The 27,643-nt window shown below is 48.1% G+C and overlaps 1 protein-coding gene and 1 long non-coding RNA gene across 3 annotated transcripts in view; one reads left to right on the top strand and one right to left on the bottom strand.

Moving 5' to 3' along the window:
- Window positions 1–3,963: 3,963 nt before the first annotated feature.
- On the bottom strand, window positions 3,964–23,666 carry LOC138752833 (uncharacterized). Of its 2 annotated transcripts, none has more exons than XR_011350985.1 (3): window positions 23,458–23,666; window positions 9,146–9,239; window positions 3,964–5,552 (listed from the first exon to the last, which is right to left on the bottom strand). It is a non-coding gene; the product is annotated as an uncharacterized lncRNA (long non-coding RNA). The 2 variants fall into 2 exon arrangements; XR_011350986.1 differs by lacking the exon at window positions 23,458–23,666 and adding an exon at window positions 18,416–18,486.
- Window positions 23,667–23,922: 256 nt separating this feature from the next.
- Window positions 23,923–27,643, top strand: part of LOC138755843 (meprin A subunit beta-like) — a 65,071-nt gene continuing 61,350 nt past the window's right edge. The window contains exon 1 of the mRNA XM_069922561.1: window positions 23,923–24,105. Within this exon, the coding sequence (XP_069778662.1) occupies window positions 24,061–24,105 (45 nt within the window). The 5' untranslated portion in view covers window positions 23,923–24,060. The remainder of the gene's footprint in view (window positions 24,106–27,643) is intronic.

Below are 27,643 nucleotides of genomic sequence, written 5' to 3'. Positions count from 1 at the left end.
AGGCTGAAACCTAAAATTTATATAATTTAATATTTCCTTTCACTTACAAGTTCCAGGGAACCGATAAGATCATCAGTGCTGTATCAATCAGCATATTCCTGCCAGGAGAGGATCTGTGATGAGATTGGTCTGGTTCAGCACTGCTTAACACATCACTACTTTGACCGCCAGCAAGTGGTAGGTGCTTTAAAGTTGCATGGAATTGAATTGAATCGTTTAACATCACGCGGACCAAAATAGCTTTGTACCATGCTCTATCCAGGCAGGTCAACTCCTACTTACGTGCAGAAAAATACAATAAAACAAACAAAACCAGGGTGTACGTTCAAATCTAACTCTATTGTCACATGTCCCAAGATGCCATGGGAAAATTTCCTATGTGATCAGACATCTCATGCATAGTAGGATACGCATAGTTACAGAGAGGGAGCAGATGGTATGGAGCAAAGGCAGCGTAGCTTTACTGATAAAAACACGACGCTGGAGAAACTCAGCTGGTCAAACAGCCTCCTTTATCGAGCAAAGATAAAGTTGCATAACCAACGTTTCTTTATCTTTGCTCAATAAAGGACACTCTGTTACATAGGAACATAGGAAGTAGGAAGAGGAGTAGGCCAAAAATGGCCCATCGAGCCTGCTCCACCATTCAATACGATCATGGCTGATCTAATTTATGACCTAACTCCACCGACCTGCCTTCTCCCCATATCCCCTAATTCCTCTATCATGTAAAAATTGATCTAACTGAATTTTAAATATGTTTAATGAGGCAGCCTCAACCACTTCCCTGGTTAGAGAATGCTCGACCTGCTGAGTTTCTCCAGCGTCGTGTTTTTACTCCAACCACCGTGCCTGCAGACTTTCATGTTTTACTATAATTTTACAAATGCAAGGTTCATTGAGATGTCTGATAACAGTGGCAAAGTGAGTGCAGGGCTAAAAAAACATCAAAAAGATGAAGGGAATTGTGTTAGTTGGAGAATATACTGCAGAGAGTGGTTACAAAGTGCAGGGCCATCATCCTTTGACACATCCATGCGAGAGTCTGATAATACTCTTAACCCACTGGGGAGGCATGGTTAGCGTAGCTGTTTGTGCCACGCTTTTACAGCGCTGGCGATCGGGATTAAGGTTCAAATCCCACGCTCTCTGTTAGGAGTTCATATGTTCTTCCTGTGTCTGCGTGAGTTTTCCTCGGGGGCTCCGGTTTCCTCCCACCCTTTGAAATGTAGTGGGGGCGGGGGGGGGTTGAAAATCAATTGGGAGAGATTGGGCGGCATGGGCTGAAATGGCCTGTTACCGTGCTCTATGTCTAAGTTTTTTTTAAAAAATGTCATTTTAAAAAAAATTAAATTTAAAACATTTGGAAAGAAACAATCCTTGAATGTGGAGGTGTTCTGAAGCTCGTGTAACTTGTGTCCGATGGAAGGGGGAGAAGAGAGTGTCACTGGGGTGGGATGGGACCTTTACTATGTTGGCAGCTTTCCCAAGCCAATACAGATGGGTTTTACAGAATCGAGATATTCGTTCCAAACATACGTTTCAAGTTCAGGAATGAAAACTACTGCGAGCACATTTTTCAATGACCAAGTTGAAACATTCACCAGTAAATGAAAATGGATTTTAAAAAAAGCAGATGCTGAATATAGAACTTAGAACATTCCAGAAAAGTGCAGGTCTTTCGGCCCACGATGTTGTGCTGAACTATAAACCGGCTCAACAATTCAAATCTTCCCCATCTCACACCCATGTCCCTCCTTCTTGCATCCATGTGTCTGTCTGAAATATAACCTGAAAATGTTCCAAATACTCAGCAGGTCAGGCCCTACCTGTGGGATTCGATGCAGTGCAACCTGCTGATTATTTTCTTTACAGCGTGGGTATTCCTTGCAAATAATTAATTGGTGGCTGGAGTCAGATTTGAACTCTCAGCTCTAGTTAAAATCTGCAGACTCAGGGGTTGAGGGCAACATAAAAGTGCTGAAGATGAGACTGGCCACGGGGAAATCTTTGCTGAGACAGCAAGGACCTCCCAGTGGCCAACTGCTTCAATTCCACACACCATTCCCACCCCGATGCGTCTGCCCATGACCTCGTACTGTTCTCCAATTTCTGTTAACCCAATCCCCTGAAGCTCTCTCCTCCCCAACGCCTCTGTCTCCCTTCCTGAGGCTCCCTGCCCCTCTCCTACTCCTAAAAGACAACGACCCTCCTTGGTTCTCTGTCCGGCCCCCGCATCACCTCAGCATTTTCTTCTACCCTCCCACCTGTATGACCTGTTAGCCTGCCCTTCCCTGTCTCCTCCTCCTAATCCCCACTCCCCTCTCTCCCCCATCTTTTTATTCATCCGATATTTTTTTCCCCGATTCCTGACGAAGGGCTCAGGCCTGAAACATCGGTTACCCTTTACTTCCCCTGGATGCTGCGTGACCTGCTGAGTTTCTCCAGCCCGTTTGTGTATTGAACCCAATATTGTACAGTGTGGAGGTGAGAGGGCTGATATAATTATGGTCACTACCCTGTTGTCCTGAGATCTCCAACTCTGCAAATCCCAAATTCAAGATTCTATTTTTTAGAAATGTTAACGATACAGCAGTGTCCATGAAATCTGTGCTGCCCAATCACACTCTATTTACCCCCCAACCCCGGATGTTTTGAGAGGTGAGAGGAAACTGGAGCACCCGGAGGATACCCACGCAGTCATGAGGAGAACATGCAAAATCCTGACAGGCAGTGCGGGATTCAAACCCCAGTCACTGACGCTGCGATAGCGTTCCGCCAACCACGCCACACCTTTATATCAACATGTGCACAGATGCACAAAAACCTTTCCTTTGTTAGGCCTGCAGAGGCAAATGAAGAGGCGCCAAGTAATCCAGCACCATGCTGAGAAAAAGAGAAGCGAAATTGAGCCCCTTCAGGGACACCATGTATCTGACGATCCCCGACACCAGCGCGCCCTTGTGACACCCCCAGCCCCACCACCACCCCTTCTCTACTAGAGCCGCAAGGCCAGTTGTTCAGCGCTGAACCCGTGTCCTGGACACACCACTCCGATCCCTGAGACCGAACCCCCAAAGCCCTCTTGAACATTGGGAATATGGGAAAATTGTCCGATTGGTTGGGCCAGGGATGGTTTTGGAGGATGGGCTTGATGGGAGTGGGGGTGGGGGGGGGGGGAGGTGATGTGGTTTCTGCTGGAGGTGTTGACACTGAATTTACAAAGTCATAACTTTTTACGACTGGCTTATTGTGGCCGAGCAGGTTCAGTGATTACATCGAATGAATCCTGCCAACATAATAAAACTGATTAAAATCTGCAGCAATCTGTGACAAATTAACCTTATCTCAACTGATAGCGTTTACAGCAGGGAAACTTTGGGTTCTGGACAATTCCTTTGATAGAGGGTTTTGGCTCAAAACGTTGCCCATTCTCTTTCTCCCACCGTGACTGTTTGACCCGCTGAGTTCCTCCACCAGGTTGTGTTTTGTCAGTAAAATAACTGATTGCTCATGGATTCCTGGAATGGTCCAGCCAGTGGGAGATGCTTCTCCACCTAAACCTTTGGACTCCTCTCCTGCAGGTGTGTCCGATCTGCGCATCAATGCCTTGGGGAGATTCAAGTTACCGCACCAGAAACCTAATTGGTCACCTCGTGAAGCGGCACCAATTCAGTTACGATCACTTTGTGGTGAGTGTCCTTTCATCTTGTACCGATCCCCTCGCAGATCATGTCAGATCCCAAAGGGCTCAGGCCCGAAATGTATCATTGCCTCCTATGGACAGTGCAGGACCTGCTGAGTTCCTCCAGCACTTTTGTGTATGAACACAGCTCAACGTTCAGTGGCCCCCTTTAACTGCCCCTTGAGAAAGGGGTGGGGATCCACTTTCTTGCACTGATTTAATTCTTCTGATGAAGGTGCTCCCGCAGTGATGTAATTTCAGATTTATTGTCAGTGTACACCCATGACATCACATACAACTCTGAGATTCTTTTTCCTATGGGTCAGGCAGAATTACTACCAATTGACAAAAAATAAACGGACTCAACATACACACGCAAACAAATAAAGAAATGTGAAAAAACTGACAGAGAAAATAAATCAATCAAGCACAAAAGTAAGAATTCTTAAATGAGTCCCCAAATGAGTTCGTCGTTGAGGAGTCTGACGGTGGAGGGGGAGCAGCTGTTCCTGGACCTGGTGGGTGCGAGTCTTGTGGCACCGACACCTCATTCCTGATGGCAGCAGCGAGAACAGAGCGTGTGCTGGGTTAATGAAAGGAGTTCTAAGGGATCAGATATAGAATTATTAGGGATAATCAACATGGCTCCGTGCAGGGTAGGTCACATTTAACTAATCTTATAGAGTTTTTCGAGGAGGTTACCAGGAAAGTTGATGTTGTCTACATGGACTTTAGTAAGGCCTTTCACAAAGTCCCACATGGGAGGTTTGTTAGGAAGGTTCAGACACCAGGTATTCATGGTGAAGTAGTGAACTGGATTTGACAATGGCTGGATGAGAGAAGCCAGAGAGTAGGGGTGGTTGATGCTTCTCAGATTGGAGGCCTGTGACTAATGGTGTGCCTCAGGGATCGGTGCTGGGACCATTGTTGTTTGTCATCTATATCAATGATCTGGATGATAATGTAGTAAATTGGATCAGCACGTTTGCAGATGACACTCAGATTGGAGACGTTGTGGACAGTGAAGAAGGTTTTCAAAGCTTGCAGAGGGATCTGGACCAGCTGGAAAAATGGGATGAAAAATGGCAGATGGAATTTAATGCAGTCAAGTGTGAGGTGTGGCAGTTTGGAAGGACAGACCAAGAAAGGATGTACAGGTGAGGAGAGCAGTAGAACAGAGGGATCTGGGAATACAGATACATAATTCCCTGGAAGTGGATAGGATGGTAAAGAGTGGTAAAGGGTGGTAACGGTGGATAAGGTTGTAAAGAGAGCTTTTGGCATATAGGCCTTCATAAATCAAAGTATTGAGAATAGGAGCCGAAATGTTATGGTAAAGTTATTTAAGACATTAGTGAGGCCATATTTACTAGAATGATACCAGGAATGAAAGGGTGTGCATATGAGGACTATTTGTTGGCCCTTGGTCTATACTCGATGGAGTACAGATGGGGGGGGGGGATCTCATAGAGACATTTCAAATGCTGAAAGGCTTGGACACAGTAGATGTAGTAAGGATGTTTCCCATGTTTGGGGAGGTGAGGACAAGAGGGCACAACTTCAGGATAAAAGGGTGTCAATTTAAAGTAGAAGAATTCCTTTAGTCAGATGGGCATGAATCTGTGAAATTTGATGGCTGTGGAAGAGAGATCGTTGGGTGTATTTAAGGCAGATATTGATAGGTATTTGTCAGGCCACCAAGGGTTGTGGGGAGCAGGCCGGGGAGTGGGGCTGAGTGGGAGGGTGGATCAGCTCATGATTAGAATGGAGGAGCAGACTCGATGTGCCAATGGGCCTACTTCTATCCTATATCTAGTGATCTTGTGAACAATCCTGATTCTGAAAAACTCAGCAGGTCAAGCAGCATCTGTGGAGAAAGAAACAAAGATAAATCTTCAGAGCAATGACTCTTCATCAGAATGTTCTGACAAATGAAGATTGGAGAGTGGCTCATGTTGTCCCGCTGTTTAAGCAGGGCACCAAAAGTAAACCAGCCAATTATAGACCAGTAAGTTATTTGAAGGATTCCTGAGAGATAGGATATATAGATATTTGGACCATCATCAGCTGATTAAGGACAGTCAGCATGGATTTATGCGCGGTAGGTCGTGTTTAACAAATCTTGTAGAGTTTTTTTGAGGAAGTTACCAAGAAGGGTTGATGAGGGAAAGGCTGTGGATGTTGTTTATATGGACTTTATTAAGGCCTTTCACAAGGTTCCACATGAAAGGTTGGTTCAGAAGGTGAGGACACTAGGTATACATAGAGAGGTTGTGAAATGGATTCAAAATCGGCTTAGTGGATGGTTGCTTCTCAGACTGGAGGTCTGTGTCGAGTTGTGTGCCTCAGGGATCTGTGTTGGGACCATTATTGTTTGTTATCTATATCAATGACCTAGATGATAACGTTGTGGATTGGATCAGCAAGTTTGCTGAAGACTCAAAGATAGGGGGCGTCGTGGACTGTGAGCGATCTGGACCAGCTGGGAAATTGGACCTGTAAATGGCTGATGGAATTTAATGCAGATAAGTGTGAGGTGTTGCACTTTGGAAGAGCATATTAGGGTAGGACGTATACAGTAAATGATAAGTCATTGAGGAGTGTGGAGGACAGAAAGTGGCGTTGCATGCAGCCAGAGTTGTAAAAATGCTATTGGCATCTTAGCCTTTATAAATCCAAGTATTGAGTGTATAAGTTGGGATGTTATGTTGAAGTTATTCAAGTCATTGATGAGGCCGCATTTTGAATATTGCGTGCAGTTCTGGTCACCCAGCAGCAGGAAATATATCAATAAGATTGAAAGATTTACTGAGATGTTGCCGGGTCTTTAGGAGTTGAGTTACTGGGAAAGATTAAACAGGCTAGGACTTTATTCCTTGGAACGAAGAGGAATGAGGGGGAGACTTGATGGAGACATAAGATTGTGAGGGGTAAAGACAGAGTAGATGTGTGTAGGATGTTTCCACTTAGATTGGGGGAGATAAATACGAGAGGTCATAGCTTTAGGCTGAAAGAGGAGAGGTAGAAGGGGAACATTAGGGGAAAGTTTTTCACTCAGAGAGTGGTCGGAGTGTGGATGTAGTGAATGCAGATTCAATCTTGAGTTTTAAAAATAAATTGGATAAATCCATGGATAGGAGAGGTCTGGAGGGTAAGGGAATGAGGAGGACTAGCTAGTTTTATTGGTCGGCACAGACCAGAAGGGTCGAATGACCTGTTTTTCTGTGATGTAACGTTCTATGGCATCTGAATTGAATCGTTTCTTGTCACTTGTACTGAGATATAGCGAGGAGTTTTGTTTTGCACGCTATCCATCCAGGTCAACCCATGCCGCAGATAGTGCAGTCATAAGAAATGAATCAGCAGTAGGGTGGGGAGTAGTGCAGGTAGTACAGGAATTGGAGAAATGCACAGTTAGAAAACTGAGCAAAAGCATCGCGTTTCGCCAGGGAGAGATTCATTTAACAAATGAAGCATTGATTCAGTTTTACTTTCCACAGAGGCTGGCGTGCCCTTTAACTTTTTCCAGCTCATTTTTCTTTCCCGCCTCCACACTTTCTTTTGTGCGATGCACAAATGTGCCAGAGAAACTCAGCAGGTCATTGCAGCATCCATGGGAATAAAAGGCCAACCAACATTTCGGGCCTGGGCTCTCTGTCAAGCAGTCAGCGCCTGAATATAACGGTGGGGCAGGGGGAGGAGATGAGAGGAGGGAGGAATGGGCAGGTGGAGGACCACAGGGTAATAGCTAAGAGGTCCAAGGGGTATACAGGTGGGAGGGGAGAAGAGAAAAAAGCTGAGGTGATGGAGGGAGAGGGTAGCTCTCCGAATGGAAAGCAGGGATGTATCTATGGAAAATAGCGCCCTCGGCAGGGGTAGCCATCCTTTCACATTCCATGCATCAAAATAAACAGCGACAAGGAGATCTCACAAGAGCGGGCCTTGGTGGCCGTCATGTTGAGTTTGGCTTTGGCCTTTTAACAAGTTCAGAGCGAACAGGAGGGTGGACGGAGCGGAGAAGAAAGGTGTGTGTTTTTTGTATGTTGTGGGAGGTGGAGGTGTGGAGCTGGCCGAGGGGGTGTGGCAGCACTGGCCAGGGGGGGTGGAGTGGGGGGGGGCGGGCGAAATCAGACTCTGTCTAGGTGAATCAGGCCTCCGTCTACACTAATCGTGGCTCCTTCCATGTGCCACCTCTAGTCATCAGGGGAGGTCCGAGGGTCCAGGGCAGTGAAGGAGACCACTGGGGGGTCCAGCTGAAGAAATTTTTTTTCATGATCCGAGGATGGCTTGTCTGACTTTAATAGAAACTGTTCAGTGGTGCCCAGGGCACATGTCATATCTTAGATACGCCTCTGATGGAAAGGGAAGGGAATGAGGTGGGGATGTGAAGGAAAGGAGACAGAAGGTTAGGGAAATATTGGGGGGAGAGGTGTAACGGAAACAAGAGACGTCAACATCAATGCCATCTGGTTGGAGAGTGCCCAGACGGAATACTAGATGTGGTTCCTCCTATTTGCTGATAGCCTTGACTTGGCATGTATAGGGTATGGGAATGGAATGGGGAATTAAAATGGTTGGTCATGTTGGGACACTTTGGCCGTGGTGGGACTTGACACATGAAAGCAATTTGGTCAGAGAGGATAAACTCAGCAGAACTGCGCTAACCACCTTATTGGCCTGGACTTCTGGGCACGGCCAACTTCAGGGAGGCCTGGACGTCTGGGCACGGCCAACTTCAGGGAGGCCTGGACTTCTGGGCATGGCCAACTTTAGGGAGGCCTGGACTTCTGGGCACGGCCAACTTCAAGGAGGCCTGGACGTCTGGGCACGGCCAACTTCAGGGAGGCCTGGATATCTGGGCAAGGAAGCCTGGACTTCTATTCCTCGTGATCCCTCAGGTCATCCTATTCATTCACTCATTTCCAAGATGCAACACTCTCATGTCCTGGCAGAATTTGACAAAGCGTCACGGAACAGTGACATCAAGGGGGGAAAAAAGAAATCAGAGGAGGGGCGAGATAATAAGAACGGACGTCCCCGCTGCCCTAACTGTTGATGCATTGAGCACCGCAATTGGGGCAGCGCTGGAGAAGTTCATGCTCGGCTGCTGGAGACCCCTGGTGTCTTTTAGCAGACACTTACGACCACTAGAACTGAAGTACAGTGCTTTTGACAGGGAATTGCTAGCCTTCTACCTCGCCATACGACATTTCTGATACTTCCTGGGAGGGAGGTCTTTCACGGTTTTTATGGACCATTAACTCAGCCTGACATAGTGCCACCTTTCCTACATCTCCGGGTTCACAACAACCATCTGACACCTCTCGGGGAGAGACAACGTAGTGCCAGACACCCTGTCTAGGCCCACACTTCAGACATTGTCACAGGGTGTCAATTCTCGGAGCTGGCAAAGGCCCAACAGGTGGATGCTGAGACCTGCAGTTTCCGCACCGCAATTACCGGCTTGCAGCTGGAGGACATATCACTAGGCCAAGGCGACAAGATGCTGCTCTGCGATATATCCACAGGCCTCCCACGCCCCGTTGTTCCGGCACTGTAGAGAAAGAGGGTACTTGACTCAGATCACAGCCTTTCACATCCCTTGATCAGAACCACAGCCCGCATGGTTTCCTCTCGTTTTGTGTGGCACGGTTTGCAGACACATGACAGTGAATGGGCATGGACACGCACACAGTGTCAAACCGCCAAGGTCCACAGGCAGACGAAAGCCTCCCTCCAGCAGTTTGAAACATTGGCCCACAGGTTTGCTCATATACGTGGACATCATGGGGCCTCTGCCAGTATTGTGTGGCTACCAGTACCTCCTTACCATAGTGGACCACTTTCCCAGGTGACCTGAGGCTGTCCCAGTCACCAAAACCACAGCTGACTCCTGCACCAGGGCCCTCCTGTCTACATGGGCATCCTGTTTCGGCATCCTGGCACATATGACCATAGATCAGGGAGCCCAGTTCACTTCCACCCTTTTGTCTGAATTAGCCAGGCTCCTTGGCATGCAGCTACACCACACCACCGCCTACCACCCCAATCCACAGGCACCTCAAGTCAGCGCTCATGGCCAGGCCGACGAGCCTCAACTGGATAGATGAGCTCCCCTGGGTCTTTCTCAGGATCTGCACAGTCCCGAAGGAAGACCTACAGGCTTCATCAGCTGAGATGGTTTACGGTGCACCCCTGACAGACCCTGGTGAATTCCTGCCGGTGACCTGAGACCAGGAGCCAGAGAACACGGCAGTGCTACAGCAACTCCATGAGAAACTAGGTAACCTCACACCCAGACCACTGACCCACCATAGACAAACCGCCGCCTCCAACCCTAAGGACTTAAAAAAAACTGAGTTTGTGTTTGTCCACCGGGGCACGCATTGTTCGTCCCTCTAATGACCGTACGAAGGCCCTTACAAAGTGATGCGGAACAATGGTTCAACTTTCACTCTGGACATTGGGGGAAAGGATGAGTTTTTCACCATCGACCGCTTGAAGCCAGCACTCCTGGACTTAAGCCAGTCAGTCTCACTACAGACAGCCAAACATCGAAGTAGACCTCCTAAATGAAAGGCGTTCTGTGGTTGGGGGGGGGGGTTGCGGTTGTGTGGCGATGCACATATTTGATGGCCAGGCCAACCGGCTCCGTGTGCATCTGCATCAAAGTTGGCGCCTTGCAGCCTTCTTTTCTGGGAGCTCGGGGGCCCACACGCGCACAGGTAGTGGTGACGTGGTTTCCGGCGCCCAGGGGCAGGAGCTTCGAAAGTCTTAAAAGTGGCAGCGCACTAGTCAAAATAAAGCTCGCGAGTTCCGACTGCTGGCCTCGTTCTTTCACTCGGTTAGCACGCTCGATGCAAGCTTACATTTTCCCTGGTTGAAAACTCTTTCTTTCTTACGACAGGATAATAATCAAGACAAAGAAGTCATGTTACAGAGTGCCATCTTGAATTCATATTGTGACAGCATTGGAATTTAAAACCAAGCATCCCCCTCCAGCCTGCAGTTACTCAACAGGAAACAAAGTGCTTTGCTTTTCTAGACCCTGAACACAGTTTTACACCTCAGTTTTTAACAGTGTATTCAAAATTTGTCATTCAATTTAAAATACAGATGACTGAGCATTTGCCTTTCTGTCTGAAAAGACATTGGACTTTGGGACACAAAGAAACTTTCCAGTTCTGAATAATTAATTCCCCGTGATAGTTGAATTAATGAATTTAGATTTTCAACTTCAGTTGATTGTTCATTATCACATGCAACATGATACAGTGGAAAAAATTCATTTTGAGCGCTATCCAGTTGTATATTTTGTAGATACTCACATTTGTGTTTAATAAATGATATGCAATCATTTACACTAAAAGACTGGAGTTACTAGACGACAGGCTTCTATTACCATCACATGCCCCTGTTGCTGGCCCGAATCCAGGCTTTGTCCTGAGGGAGGGACTTGGATGTAATCGCCATTTATTGGGGAGTTTCAGGGGGAGGAGTTACAGGGAGGAGGCGGGCCAGCCATACACAGGGAGACAGTCCCAATAGCATCACTGTGGTGGCACCACATTCACCCCCTCTTTTACAAGGAAGTCCGGTGGGGTGGAGTGGATTCAGTGTCCATCACAATTTCAGCAGGTCCGGTAGTTTTCTGTGTCTCTGGGACTGCCATGGTGCTGGCTGTAGCTCAGCGGCTGGTTCCTGGATGACTTGGAGCATGTCAACAGTTGGCGTAATGCAGTGACTGGGGAGGGGCAGGTGGGGCAGGGGTCGAGGCAGGATGCTGGGAGTCAGGCTTGGTGGTCAGAGCAACTGGTGGGTGGGTTGGGGTATGGTGACCGGGTATGTAATGGTTAATGGTGGTAGTAGTCAGTAGCGGTCTCAGGATCTCCTGCACATGCCAGGTCCCGGACAGAGACAGTGTCTTCACGCACGTCCGGGTACACCACATAGACTTATTTGGGGGTTGGTGTGAAGGAGGTTGACCTTCTTGACCAGTGGGTCAGTCTAATAGCCATGCAGGACCGGTTCTGGGGACATTGACCAGGATGGTGCATTGTCCTCGATGCTGACTTCCTGGGGAAGGGAAGCATTCATTCATGTGGCATGGTGTTGGTGGTTTTACACAGGAAGGATCTAATCACATGGAGCACCTTGGAGAGGACCTCCTGCCAATAGGAAACAGGTAGGCCTTTTGATTTCAAGGCTAGGAGGACTGCCTTCCAAATGGTGGCGTTCTTCCGTTCCACCTGGCCGATCTACTGGAAGTGATGCCCTGTGTAAAAAAGTACTAATGCAACTCATCGCTCATGAAGGAGGATCCCCCGATCTCTGTGGATGTAGCTCAGGTACCTGAATAGGGAAAAGATGCTGCTTCATGGCTTTATGACTGTGGCCCTGGTCTTGTCCGGGAAGGGGATGGCAAAGGGGAATCGGGAGTACTCATCCATGTTGTTGAGGAAGTACAGGTTTTTGTTGGAGGAGGGTAGGACCCCTTAAAATCCATGCTCAGGCGTTCAAAGGGGCAGGTGGCCTTGATCAGGTGTGACTTTTTGGGCTCTTAGAAGCGTGGCTTGCACTCAACATAGACTCAACAGTTTCTGCTCAGCTTCCTGACATCGTCCATGGAGTAGGGATGGTTTCTGGCTTTGACGAAGTGAAAAAGCCTGGTGGCCCCGGGGTGACAGAGGTCTTCATGAAGTGCTTGGAATCAGTTGGACTGCACACTGGCCACATCCCTTCGGCTCTCGTTGAGCTTCCCAGGCCGGTACAAGATGTCATAGTTCTAGGTGGAGAGTTCTATTCTCCATCTCAGAATCTTATTGTTCTTGATTTTACCCCGCTTCTTTTTATTAAACATAAAAGCAACTGCATGTTGGTCAGTCAGCAGGTTAAATCATTTGCCGGCAAGGTGGTGCCTCCAGTGTCACACTGCCTCAACAATGGCCTGGGCCTCCTTGATAAAGTAGTGCCAGACTTCAGGGCCATGGAGGGTGCAGGAGAAAAACGGCATTGGTCTGCCTGCTTGGTTAAGGATGATGGCTGGTGCAAAGCCAAAGGCATTGCTCTTCACCTGGAACGGGGTGAGTTTATCCACAACATGCATCATGGCTTTGGCGATGTCTCCTTAAATGCAGGTGAAGACCACCCGAGCTTCAGCCGACAGGGGCCAGACCTTGTGCGTGTAATTGGGGATCCACTGGGCGTATATGAGAAGTCCAGGCACCTCTTCAAGGCCTTTTGGGTGTGGGTGAGTGGGAGTTCCATTAGAGGGTGCATGCAGTCCGGGTCAGGACTGATGACGCCATGTTCCACAATGTAACTAAGGATGACCAGGCGTGATGTGCGGGACACACATTGTTTTTATTATAAGTGAGGTTGAGGGCCTTGGTTGTTTGGAGGAATTTTTCTAAGTTTGTGTCATGGTCCTGCAGGTCATGGCCACAGATGGTGACATTATCCAAATAGGGGAATGTGGCCTTGAGCCCATGCTGGTCCACCATCCGGTCCATTTCCCTCTGAAGAACAGAGACTCTGTTGGTGACTCCGAAGGGGACCCATAGGAAGTGGTCCACCTTGAATACAGAACTCCAGGCGGATGATGAGCTGGTGGTACGCTAATTTTAAGTCTGGTGGAGAAAACTTGGTATTGGGCAATCTGGTTCACCATATTGACAACGTGGGAGGGGGGGGGGGTACACATCCAGCTGTGTGAAACGGTTAATGGTTTGGCTGTAATCGATCACCATGTGGTGTTTTCCCCTGTTTTTGACCACCACGAGCTGAGATCCCAGGGGCTAGTGCTCGGTTCCACAACCCCCTTGGCCAGAAGCCATTGCACTTCTGACTTAATGAATGTCCTGTCCTTAGTGCTGTATTGCCTTCCCTTGGTCATGATCAGCTTACAGTTGGGATGAGATTGGTGAACAGGGACAAGGGCGTATCCGGAGGGTGGACAGCCTGCAGGAGGGGGGCGGTGAGTAGATCGTGGTTTGCTGCTTGGTCATGTGCAGCAGGGAGGGAGGGAGGTTTAAAAACTGGTGGTTGTGGACCATGAGGGGGGGATTGGGCCTGTTGAATTCCACAGTGATGCTCTTGAGGCGGCTCCCCACGAGGCAGCCGCATTGTCGGAGGAGAATGAGTCCATGTTACAAAGGGCTACATCCAACGTTTTAGACACCTCAAAGGCCCTCTGCAAGGTCAGTTCATCCAGTTCCAGCTGGTGGATAGTGTCTGATCGGATGCTTGTTACACAGACGTCCCGAACGAGCTCATCTGTATAGACCTCAGCAGTGACGTCTGAGTTCGCACAGGACCACGATCATTCTGGGCCTTATCTGGCTTTGGAGCTTATTCACGGCCTCCTCGTACGTCATGCAGCCCCTGATAATTGCGTAGGCTCAGTGGCCGACACGCAATCATAGCAGTCGTAGCTTGTCATCGGATCCCACGACTTGAGTGGAGGCATGCAGAAAGTCGTTAAAACAGAGTAGCCAGAACTCAAGTCGGTCTGAGGCTTCAGGCAATTGTGGATCAATATCTGGCTTATATGGCCTCAGCAACTTGTCCATTGCTGTAAAAAAAACTTTATAGTAATAAAATTGATAGGCTGTCAATAACGCCAAAAGACTGGGGTTACTAGACAACAGCCTTTTATTACCATAGGACTGGACACGTGCTCCTGCGGCCGGCCCAATTCCAGGATTCATACTGGAGGAGGGACTTGGCCATAATCGCCTTTATTGGGGAATTCCAAGGGGGAGGAGTTACAGGGAGGAGGCGGGCTAGCCTTACACAGGGAGACAGTCTCAGTGGAATAATTACATCACTATGGTCTCACCACAATAATGATAATCTGAATGATCAAGTTGCTGTTGCATTAAAGCAGCGAACAATTTTCGAAGGAACTCAGCAGGTCGAGCAGCATCAGTGGAAGAAAAGGAACCATCAATGTTTTGGGTTGAACCCTTCATCAGACGTTGAGAGAAGTGGAACATGAAAGTCTGCAGACGCCGGGGTTGTCTCCAGAGCTGGAGAAACTCAGCAGGTCAAACAGTAGCAAAGATACATCATCAATGTTCCAGGCTTGAGCATTTCATCATGTATGCAGGCATCAGAACAAAATGGTGGAGAGGGGAGGGGCAGGGCAAGGGGGCACAGGCAGGATAAGGGAGGGAGGGAGGGCACAGCAGCAAAATAGGAAGGGGCGATGGCTCTGCGAATGGAGAGGGAAGGGAGTGGAGAGCTGGAGGAAAGGGGACCGAGGGAGGGAGGAAAACCAGGGAGTGGGCTAACAGAAACCGGAGGAAATGACATTAATAGCATTTGGTTGAAGAGTGCCCAAATGGAAAAGTAGGGGTTGCTCCACTAATTTATGGATGGTCTTGGTTTGGCAGCACAAAGCCATGGACAGACATGTTGGCGCGGGAGTGGGGCGCGGAATTGAAGTGGTTGGCCACCGGGAGATCCCTGGCATGGTGTGGACAGAACGAAGGTGCTCAGCAGAGACAGAGTTCAGAGCGGAGAGTATAATGAGGTGGAAGGGTCTGGACAGGAACCAGTAGGGGACTGGTCAACCCGGGAGCGGTGAAAGGTGATGGACAGATGGGGAGGGGTGAGGCAGATGATTGGCAGATGGCAGACAAAGGGAGAGAAAAAGCAGGGGATCAGCTGGAGGGGGTGAGTCACACGGGTTGGGGAGGAATGCGGCTGCAGATGGGTGGTGCATGGAGACAAAAGCTGTCAGTGCTGCAATCTGATGGAGGTGACCATGGAGGGGCAAAGGGCAATTTGGACCAGGTGGAACCGAAGAGCAGGGGAGGGGGTGGAATAATATTAGCACAGAACACAGATAAACAGAGAACATTCCACGTGCCCTTTGGCTCATGTGTCTGCACTGAACATGACGTTGAACTCAAACTAAAACTCTGCCATTTGCAGATATCCCTCCTCCATCCCCTTCAGATACTCAACATCTCCTCATTTGTCAGGAAGGCACAACAGCGACTACACTTCATAAGAAGACTGAACCGGGCAAGGTTACTGGCCACCATTATGGCAACCTTCTACAGGAGATCTATCGAGAATGTCCTGCCAGCTGCATCACAGTGTGGTACGGTTGCTGCAGTGAAATGGTTCAGAGGTCAATCCACAGGACCATGAGTGTTGTAGAGAGGACCACTGGAGTCTCCCACCTCCGATCCCCCATCAGATCATTATCTGAAGCAGGTGCGCAAAATTATTGAGGGTCTCTTCCATCGTGCGCACAGCATCTGTCAGGGAAGAGATCCAGGAGGATCAGAGCCAGCCCCACCAGGCTGAGGAACAGCTTCCTCCCACAGGCAGTGAGAATGCTGAACAACCAAAGGAACTGCTCACACTAACCATCCGAGTCTCTCATATTCATGAAACAATATTTATTTATTTGTACATATGAATACTTGACCTGCATATGTATTGTTTGTCTGTATGTGTGTTATGTCTGTGTGTGTGCCTGAGTGTTTTGCACCGAGGACCAGAGAACAATTGCACTTGTACAATCAGATGACAATGAACTTGACTTGATAGTCAAGTCTATCTCGAAGCCTCTCAAATGCTCATATTGCATCTGCTTTCACCACGACTCTACAGCACAGTCCAGGCCCTTCGGCCCTTGATGTTGTGCCAACCTCTGTAAACCTACTGCACAACAATCTCACCCTTCCCTCCATCACACCCATAACCCTCTATTTTTCTTACATCCATATGCCTGTCTAGGAGTCCCTATTGTACCAGCCTCCATCACCAACCTCCTGGCAATGTATTCCAGGCACCCACCACTCTGTGCAAAAAAAAAACATCTTCCCGAGGCGCTCCTCCGCTGACTTTAACCTGATGTCCTCTGGTATTTGCGACTGTCACCTTGGGAAAAAGGTGTAGGCTGTCCACCCTATCTCTGCTTCTCATGTCTACTCCTGGCAGTCTTTTCCAGCCACCCTGTTTAAAATATTTGCTCCACATATCCCCCTTAAATTTCCTGCCCACCCCACCCCCACCTGAAAAGCACGTCCTCTAGATTGTGCAACACTTTTACCCCGGGGAAAGGATTCCGACTATTAACCCTAATCAGGGCCTCTTGTGGCTTAATAAACCTCCATCAGGTCTCCCCTCAGCCTCCGACATTCCAGAGAAAACAGCCAAGTTTGTCCAACCTCTACTCATAGCTCATAACCTCTAAATCAGGCAGCTTCCTGGTCAATCTCTTCTGTGCCCTTTCCAAAGGTTCCACATCCTTCTTGGAATGGGGTGCCCAGAAATGTACATAGAATTTCAAGAGTGGACCAACCAAATTGTCACATAGCTGCAACATTTCTTCCTTAATTTGTTACTTTTCCACTCAGTGTCTTTACGTTTTCATTAGGTTGCTGATATTTGGTGACACCAGAAACCCTGGCAAATTTCTACAGAGGTGTGGTGGAAAGTGTGCTGACCGGCTCATCATGGTCTGGTATGGGGTCACCAATACCCCTGAGCGTAAAGCCCTCCAAAAGGTAGTGGACACAGCCCAGGCAAAACCCTCCCCACCATCAAGAGTGTCAACAGGGAACGCTGCCGTTGGAGAGCAGCAGCAATCATCAAGGATCCACACCACCCAGCACATGCTCTGTTCTCACTGCTGCCATCAGGAAAGAGGTGTCAGTGCCACAAGACTTGCCCCACCAGGTTCAGGAACAGCTGCTCCCCCTCCACCATCAGACTCCTCAACGACAAACTCAATCAGGGACTCATTTAAGGACTTTATTGACTTTTTTTCTTTCCTCTCTGTATTGCACAGTCGGTTTGTTCACATTTGTTTTTGTTTACATGTGTACATTGTGTATTTTTTTTGCACTACCAATAATTGGTAATTCTGCCTCACCCACAGGAAAAAGAATCTCAGTGTTGTATGTACTCTGACAATAAATCTGAATGTGAAATCAATGCCTCAAACGATTAGGCCAAGCATACCACACACTTTCTTTACCACTCTATCTACTTGAGTGCCTACTTTCAAGGATCTTTGGACCTAAACACTCAGATCTCTCTGCCCAAAAATACATAAGAATCCTGCCATTAAATGTAAACTTTCCCTTATATCTGAGGTCCTAAAAGTGCAACTTGTCTGGATTAAACTCCATCTGCCAGTAACTGAGCTACATTTTGTATTTTTTGATAAACCTTCTACAGTCCAGGGGTGCCCATCCATTTCATTTTTAATTTAAGCATACAGCACGATAACCAGGCCTTTTCAGCCCACAAGTCCGTGCTGTCCAATTAACCTACACCCTGGTATGGACTCATGGTCTAAAATGGCCTGCTACCGGGCTGTGCGTCTGTGGTGATACAACCACCACCCTATTGTAGGGGGTGACCTTTTGTACCTCCAGGAAGACCGCCTGGGAGGCTGACTCCGCCTGGCCGGCTGTCAATCAACCGACCTGGATATAGACCTTGAGCTAGCCCCTCCCAGGCCAGTCGCACGTGGAACCATCGAGACAGAAACTGGTGTACAAGACTTTAAGTTGATTAAAGCCTGTAGTAGTCTTTCTGTGTTTTGTATTTGCTTGCTGCACCACAGCGCACCACAGTGTCTAAATTTAAAATGAACTCTTAAAAGGTTGCCCACTGCTGCCCCACATTGTCCACAACTCCACCGACGTTTGTATTGTCTGCCAACCAACCCTTTGGCTCCTTGCACAGAAATTACCTGACCTGCTGAATGTTTCCAGGATTTATGATTTTGGATTTGCAGCATCACCAGTTTTGTTGCATTTTTCCACCCCTACCAGCGTTTATCATAATTAACCGAAGGTCATTTTCAATCCGTTACCCTTTTGTCAGCAATATTGACAATGTCGTGTCAGTACTTTCCTTATCTGTTGGTGTTTACATCTGTTTGTGGGGAAGAGTGTGAATGAACTTTAGTCAGAAATGGCCTTCCAATGTCAACCAGCATTTATGGATTGATGGAGGTTAATATTTATCAGTCCCTCAGCAGTGATTTGCTACTTCAGCAAAGAGTACCTATCTACGATTGTTATGGAGTCATGGAGTCTATTCAGCCCAACTTATCCCTGCTAACCAGTTATCTAGTCCTGTTCACCTGTATTCAACCCAAATCCTTTTGAGCCTTTCCTGTCCGAAACCCTGTTTAAAATAAAAATACGATGCTGGAGAAACTCAGCAGGTCAAACAGTGAACATTATCTTCTTTTCTTTGGCTTGGCTTCGCGGACGAAGATTTATGGAGGGGGTAAAAAGTCCACGTCAGCTGCAGGCTCGTTTGTGGCTGACAAGTCCGATGCGGGACAGGCAGACACGGTTGCAGCGGAAAATTGGTTGGTTGGGGTTGGGTGTTGGGTTTTTCCTCCTTTGCCTTTTGTCAGTGAGGTGGGCTCTGCGGTCTTCTTCAAAGGAGGTTGCTGCCCGCCAAACTGTGAGGCGCCAAGATGCACGGTTTGAGGCGTCATCAGCCCACTGGCGGTGGTCAATGTGGCAGGCACCAAGAGATTTCTTTAGGCAGTCCTTGTACCTTTTCTTTGGTGCACCTCTGTCACGGTGGCCAGTGGAGAGCTCGCCATATACACCACATTATACAGCATTATACAGCAAAGATAAAAATACATAGCTGACGTTTTGGGCTTGAGCCCTTCATCAAGGTATGGAAACATGTTGGCAGGAATGGGGAGAGGTGTGGGGGAGGAGGAGCAGGGTTGCAAAGGTAGGAGGTAATACGTGGAGAAGTGAGGGAGAGAAGACATGGGAAAGCAAAGACTGGCAGGGGGGTGGGGGGGGGGTGGGGAAGTAGAGCGGGTTAGCAGAAACCAGAAAAGTTGATGTTAATGCCATCTGGCTGGAGAGTGTCCAGACAAAAAATCAGGTGTTGTTCCTCCAATTTACGGATGGTCTTGGTGGGACAGTATATGAGTCCATGGACAGATGTGAGTGTGGGAATGGAATGCAGAACTGAAATTGCTGGCCACTGAGAGGTCCCTGTCACTGGTGCAGACGGATCGAAGGTGCTCAGCGAAGCGATCTCCCATCTGTGCCCAGTCTCTCCGATGTAGAGAAGGTCACAAAGACATACATGTCTAAATGTCTTTTAAATGTTGAAATTGCCCCTTCCCTTCTTCTATCACTTTCTCTGACAGCTCGTTCCTCATACCAACTACCCTCTGTGTGAAGAAGGTGCCTCTCAGTTCCTTTTCAAATCTGTCCCCGTCACACTACAGAAAAGAGGTGGAAAATCTCGTGAAATGGTGCAAGAGTAACAACCTGAGTCTCAACGTGGACAAGATGAAAGAGATGACCGTGGACTTTAGGAGGACCAGGAATGACCACCCTCCACTATGCATCAACAACTCGAGAGTGTAGAGTACCACGTTCCTTGGAGTTCACTTAATAGTGACTTATCGAGGTCACATAATGCCTCCTCACTTGTCAGCAAGACGTAACAGTGACTGCACTTCTTGAGAAGACTGAAGTGGGCAGGGTTACTGGCTATTATGGCAACCTTCTATAGCGAGAGTGTCCTGGCCGGCTGTATCACAGTGTGGTATAATTGCTACAGAGAAATGGATCGGAGGTCAATCCTCAGGCCATAAGAGTGGCAGAACGGATCACTGGAGATGCCCTTCCCTGCCAATCAACGTGATCCAGGATCATTGTCTGGAGTGCCCACGAAATCATTGAGGACCCCTTCCACCCCTGCACACAGCATCTTTAGCAGCTCCCATCGGGAAAGAGATACAGGGGTATCACAGCCAGCACCATCAGGCTGAGGAACAGCTTCTTCCCTCGGGCAGTGAGAATGCTGAACGACCAAAGGAACTGCTCACACTAACCCTCCAAGACTCTCATATTCACAAAACAATATTTATATATTTATTTGTATAGATGAATACTTGTCCTACATATGTGTTGTTTGTCTGTATGTGCGTTATGTCTGGTTGTGTGTCTAAGTGTTTTGCACCGAGGACCAGAGAACGATGTTTTGTTGGGTTGTACTTGTACAATCAGATGACAATAAACTTGACTTGAAATCCATGACCTCTTGTTTTAGATTTCCCAACTTAAGGGGGAAAAAGACAATTGACCTTATCTATGCTCCTCATTATTTTATAAGCCTCTATAAGGTTTCCTTGCCTCCTACATTCCAAGGAGAAAAGTCCCAGGGCAGTCCTAATTCGGCCCTCTTGGAATATTCTCATGGTTCTGGATCACATATGTCTGACAACAGGGTAAAGAGTTGTAGAAGACCCAAAGGCAGGCAGGCTCTGTGAATGCACCATGTGTTTAACAGAAAAAATAAATGCCTATTTTTATGCCATCAAAAAATGATGGAAAAAGTCAAAGAGATTTTGAAGTGACTTTCATTCTGGAAAGTTCAGCCAGTGAAGCATAGCAGGCTGGTGGTTAGCGCAACACTGTTATAGCGCCAGCGACCGAGATTCGAATCCCGTGCTATCTGCAAGGAGTTTGTATGTTCTCCCCATGTCTGCATGGGTTTTCCCCAGGGGGTCCGGTTTCCTCCATCACTCCAAAAATGTACCAGGAGTTGTAAGTCATTTGGGTGTAATTGGGCGGCATGGGCTGGAAGGGCCTATAACTGTGCCATAGGTCTAAAATTTAAAAAGTTTTAAATTAAAAAAGCAATTCCTTGAAAGTGATAAATCAGTGGTCAGGGTAGTGAAAAAGGAGTATGCTTCTCTTGTACATAGCTCCTTGAAAGTGGAGTCACGTTTAGATAGGGTGGTGAAGAAAGCTTTAGGTATGTTAATCAGAGTATTGAGTACAGGAGTTAGGATGTCATGTTGAAGTGAATAAAGAATCGGTGAGGTCCAATTTGGGATATTATGTGCAGTTTTGGTCATCAAATTATAGGAAAGATATCAACAGAATAGAGAGAGTGCAGAGGAGAATAGAGGTTTACGAGAAAGTTGCCTGGGTTTCAGGGTTTGAGTTACAGGGAAAGGTTGAGCAGGTTGGGACTTTATTCCCTGGAGCAAAGAAGATTGAGGGGTGATTTGATAAAGGTATTTAAAATTATGACGAGGACAGAAAGAGACAACGTGGACAGGCTTTTTTCATTGAGAGTGGGGGAGATTCAAACAAGAGGGCATGGATGGAGATGAAGGGAGAAAGTTTAGGGCAGTGGTTTATCAACCTTTTTCGTTCCACTCACATCCCACTTTAAGTAACCCCTATGCCATCGGTGCTCTGTGATTAGTAAGGGATTGCTTAAGGTGGGATGTGAGTGGGAAGGGAAGATTGAGAAACACTGCTCGAGACCCAATTGGTACTGAAATATTTTGCTTGAGAAAAATTTTCACTGGCTCATTCCCGTGCACATAACGAGTCAATGAGGGACGATTAAAACAGTGGTTTTCAAACTTTTTCTTCCCACTCACATCCCACCTTAATCAATCCCTCACTAATCACAGAGCACCTTTGGCATAGGGAATATTTAAGGTGGGATGTGAGTGGAAAGAAAAAGATTGAGGACTACTGATTTACATTTAATGTGAGGATTTTTAACAATTTTTAGATATCAACATTTCTTTCATTTGAAAATGCCATCACAGGTGTAACATAAAAACAATGATCCAAGTTCACAAATGGTCATCACTTGAAAGAGAACAGCAATCTTCTTTGATCCAAAGGTTCTTCCTGACAAGACTCTTGAATGCCAAAGTCCTCAGGAAATAAACAACTCAAATGCTAAAGTCCTCCCTCACACGAGGGCAGATGCACATCAGATAGGATGGCTTCCTTGTTCCTCCGCCTTTCCTTCTGCACTCTTGGAATTTCAGCAATTCCACTAACTCTGGTGAGTTAACGATTCTATGATCGTGGCTTCTTGCTGGGAGGAAGCAGCTGGTAATTACTAACTGTTTGCATTCTGCACAGCTTTGTTGCCTGGTGTTTATCTGCACCCTGCAGCCTCGTGTCTGGTATTGGGGTGGGCTCAATTCAGGATTGCAGAGGGTGTTGGTGGAACAGTTTCCCTCTCGTCCTCTAGATTAGCTCCACTCCAGTGGGAGGTTAGGTGAAGCACTGAGGCAAAAAAAATGACTGAGAAATGTACTGAGGTGAATACACTAGTCTGCGCTGAGTTTGAGTCTGTAGTTAGGATCAGGACCTGGTTGCCAACAGATGAGAGATGTCATGCAGGGTTCTGAAGGCCACCTTTGATGTGTGAATCAAGAAAGTCTGCAAGATGCTGTGACTGTAGTATTAAGTGCTTTAAGTGCTGAGGAAACTCAATAGATCACACAGCATCCACAGCAGGCAAAGATATGTGACCAACGTTTCGGGTAAGGGTTAGGTTTAGGGTTAGGGTCATTTCAACCATGGTGTTTTACTTTTAGGGTTGTGGTGGTGTGTATTTACACCACTAGGCCACCAGGGGTCACCCCAGTGACCTTGTCTATAGAGCAGTCCAGAGCTAAAGTCTAGCCTTCCAGGTTCATCTTGCAGAGACAAGACCTCTTAGTGTACGCATTAGTTTATTAAAGCTGTCTTATACTCGCACTGCTGGTGTGGTTATTGTCAGTACAAGGGTTAGGGTTACTGTAACAGATCAGTGTTAATATTAACCCTTAGTTTAATGTTAAAACTCTATTTTATCTAAATATGGGTTAATAATTTAGTTTGGGTGGTTACAGGGCTCATTAACATTCTACAGCGACATGGTTCTTTGCAGCTGTTAGCTGGCATCAGCTCAAAGGCAACATATTAGCATTTTAAACCTACCTGGTCCTTTGAGATGGAGACAGAAGCCAGTTTGAAACAAAAATGTCTGCTGATTGAAGTTGGTGTCAGAACATAAAAGGATTTATGATGATCTTTGGAAATGCTGAAAACAACAGGTGTTATTTCAAAAGCACCTGTAGAATCGCTCGGCCATTTTAGCTCTGGAGAGAGCGAATTTCACAGAGGCCCAAATGGGCTTGCATGCTTTTAGCACATCAATGTCAAAAGACCTTGTGAACATCAGAAGCAGAAATGATGTCACATGCCATGTGGCATGAGAGATTTGGCAGCAATATCGAGCTGAAATGCGAGACAAAGAAGTCAATTTAAGGAAACTCACCATTCAGTTAAGATGCAGAACTGAACAGCGGCACTGTTTCCTAACAGAAGAGGAAAAGCTGCCTATGTGTAACTCCTCACAAAAGGAGAACACGGAATAAGTAGATTTCAAAAGAGAAGCCTACTTCTGGGTGCCCTCTTTAAGATAGAGAGGGCAGTTTCGTTAGGAAAATAGATTCCAAAGTCTTCATTCAAGAGATGTGATCCTGGGAAGACAGGACTTGTATTCTCCTTTTCACAGGAGATGCATTGGTGGCTCAGAAGATGGTCAATCCTGCTTCATCCCAAGGACAGCTCATCGAAGGAATTGTGAGTTTAAAGAGGCCTGAAGATATGATGTTCAAAAGTGTTATTTCTGAACTGAAAATTTAAGACCTCCAAGCAAGACTAAAATGACGCTGAGGCGTTAAAATGGACTTTTCAGAGGGGGACTTCATTACACACACACATTTACATTTGTGCATGGAGGTTAAGTTTAGAGGTAAGTAAGGAAATGTAGCGTATACTACGGCAGCACTATGGAATCAGGAGACGTCCGCACAGTGCGAGGGTGGACAAGTAACTGACTTTATTGTTTGAATTCCTCGCGCTGCGCTCCGGGAAACACCCACTTCCGGTGACGTGCGCACAGATTTCCTGAAGTGACATCAGCGTCACAGTGTCACCCCCTGACACTTCTCGGGAGTGAAGGGAGACCCTCACCATTTTGAGTCAGATGTCTGGGGCAGCGATTTGGCCCATCTAACCTTGCGGTCGCTCAGCCTACTACACTAACCCCTCCCCCAAAATTGCTGCCACCCTCTGATGTAGGTTAACATACAGTCTTTGGGCGGGAGGCCTCTGCGCTGCCTTGAGGCTGTCGATTGTGAACCTGTCCTGTCGCCCGCCAATGTCCAGTGTAAAAATGACACCATCCACTGCAACACCTTCAATGGGCCTTCGTAAGGGGTGTTCTTTGCTGTTCTTTCCATGTGAAAACAGTCCGTGGGAATGTGGCAGGGTAGAGAACCGTGTCGGGTAGGTAGCAGGGGCTTCTGTTTACCCGCTTGAACCCTCAATCGCTGGAAGACATCTAGGGCGCTAGGCTGTGGGCCGGGGGTGGGGAGGGGTTCTGAAGTGAATGTCCCTGGGGATGGTAACTGGGAAGCCGTACACCACGTCAGCAGACGAGGCTGGTAGGTCTTCCTTCGGTGCTGTGCGAATGCCTAAGAGCGCCCATGGGAGTTTGTCCATCCAATTCGGGCCTTGTAGTTGAGTTTTTAGGGCTGACTTTAGGTGGTGGTGGAAACGCTCGATCAGGCCATTTGCCTGAGGATGGTAGGCCGCGGTGTGTTGCAAGTGGCTGCCGCAGAATTTGGTTAGGTCAGCCCAGAGCGAGGAAGTGAACTGGGCCCCTCGGTCCAAGGTGATGTAGGTCGGGACTTCAAAACGTGCGACCCAAGTGGACTAGAAGGTTCTGATGCAAGTCTCTGTGTCGCATGTGGGTAAGGGTATGGCTTCCGGCCATCAGGTAAAATGGTCGATTATTGTGAACAGATACCGCATACCTCGGCTCACTGGGAGTAGGCCGATGATGTCCATGTTCATGTGCTCAAATCGGCGCTACGCTGGCTCGAAAATCTGGAGTGGGGCCTTAGTGTGTCTATACACTTTGGTGCATTGGCAGGTTTTAGCCCACAGCGGAGGCGATGCTACACGAACTTGTTTGTCAACAGGCAGACTGTGGAGCTTATAGAGGGGTGGGACAGGCCGTGGATTTGGCCGAACACCCGCCATCTCCAGGTCAGGGATGGGATGGGTCTGGGGAAACCTGTGGATATGTCGCACAGTAAGGATAGCCCCCCAGTGAGGGGCAGAAATCGCTAACCTTCAGGCTGGTGATGACGTGGACATCTGCATCCTCCGTTTGGTCCTTGGCCAGCTGAGCATTGACGAGCCCCCCTGAGGTAGTGGCATTTATGTGTCTGGATAACGCATCGGCCACCACGTTGGACTTGCCTGCGACGTGGCGGATATCTGTTGTGTTCTCCCAAATGTAGGAGAGGTGACGCTGTTGTCTCACCGATCACAGGCCTGAGATCTTGCTGAGTGTGTAGGTGAGTGGTTTGTGGTCTGTCTAGGTGGTGAAACCCTTCCTTCTAACAGAATTGTCATATTGCCAGGTATAGGGCCAACAGCTCACGGTGGAACGCACTGTATTTGAGCTCTGGTGTCCAGAGATATTTGCTGAAGAAGGCTAGGGAGCACCATTGCTCCAACACCGCACCCACCGCTCTGACACGACCGTTGTAAGGCCAGGGGAGAGATAGAATCTGGGTGGGCCTGGAATGTGGCCTGTGCTAGTGCCACTTTTGTGGTCTGGAAGGCTTCTGTGGTGTCAGGAGCCCACTGGAGCGTCTTGTCACCATGCTTGGTGAGGTCGAATGAGGGTGGCCGCTCCTGGGAGGAAGCGATGATAAAAGTTCACCATCCCCAGGAACTCTAACAGACCTTTGACCGTGCTCAGCTCGGGGAAGTTTTGGATGGCCTCTACCTTGTCCGGCAGAGGTTTGGCTCCTTCTCAGGTGATGCAGTGTCCCAGGAAATAGATTGTCTCTAGGCTGAACTGGATCTTGGCTGGGTAAACCGTGAGTCCAAACTGCTGAAACCTGTCAAAAAGGTGAGTCAGGTGCATCCTGTACGTGCTGGCATCAGCACTGGCAATGAGGATGTCATCCAGGTAGACGAAGATGAAGTCGAGGTCCCTGCCGACCACATTCATCAGCCGCTGAAACGTCTGGGCTGCATTCTTTCGTCCGAATAGCATCCGAAGGAACTCGAAAAGGCCAAAGGGTGTGTTGATGGCCATTTTTGGGACATTGCTGGGATGCACCAGAATCTGGTGGTACCCCTTGGTGAGGTCTACCTTGGAAAAGATCCAGCAGCCCGGAGCCTCGTGGCGAAGTCCTGCATGTGTGGGATAGGGTACCTATATGGGACTGTAGCATTGTTTAGTCGCCTGTAGTCGCCACACGGGTGCCAGCCACCGGAGCTCTTCTGCTCCATGTGCAGTGGGGAGGCCCAAGGGCTATTTGAACGGCACATTATTCCCAGCTCCACCATGGTGGCAAACTCAGTCTTGGCTTGCTGGAGTTTGTCTTGTGGGTTAGGGTTAGGGAGGAGCCGTGCCTGTGCACACACTGGAGGCCCGGTGGTCTCGATGTGAAACTCTACCCCATGTAGTGGTCTGGCATTATGGAAATTGGGCACCAGTAGGGCTGGGCACTTGGCCAGTAGGCGGGCATACTCATTTTGGTCCAAAGCGTGGATTCCTAACAGCAGAAAATGATGTTGTTGCAGAGTAAGTGGGTATGACTGGAATGTGGTAGCGTCCACCAAATGGCACCTGGTCACGTCCACCAAAAGATCATGTGCCTGGAGGGTCTGCTCTGAGTAAGGCCTCTCCCACAGCCATGATTGTGCATGTCCACTGGACAACCATGTCCATGGCGTGGATTGTGACCAGACAGGTGCTGTAACTCTGAATGGAGGAGCTGTTGGCTGCCTGTAGAGGGAGGCCCTGTGGTTATGTTTGGTCTTGAAATATGTCAGTGGGATGAGGCTTATCTCTGCACCCATGTCGACTAGGAAGTCCCTCTTAGTCCGTGGACCCTGAGGTAGAGTAGGCCTTTATGAGCTCCAACCAACTAAGTCATTATTGGCAGCCGGCCTGCTCGTTTCCCATTGTCATGTTTGATTTGGCGGTGGGGTAGGAACATGGGGGTGGGGGTATACCGCCAGGCGTTTCGGCCCCATCTGCAGTGATAGAAACAGTATTCGCTCTGTTTGTCTGGGCATTCACTGCGCT

Source organism: Narcine bancroftii, chromosome 2 (genome assembly GCF_036971445.1).
Source record: "Narcine bancroftii isolate sNarBan1 chromosome 2, sNarBan1.hap1, whole genome shotgun sequence".
NCBI classification, from domain to species: domain Eukaryota; kingdom Metazoa; phylum Chordata; class Chondrichthyes; order Torpediniformes; family Narcinidae; genus Narcine; species Narcine bancroftii.
The sequence above is the reverse complement of the archived record's forward strand: the minus strand, read 5'-3'. Positions and strand labels throughout refer to the sequence as shown.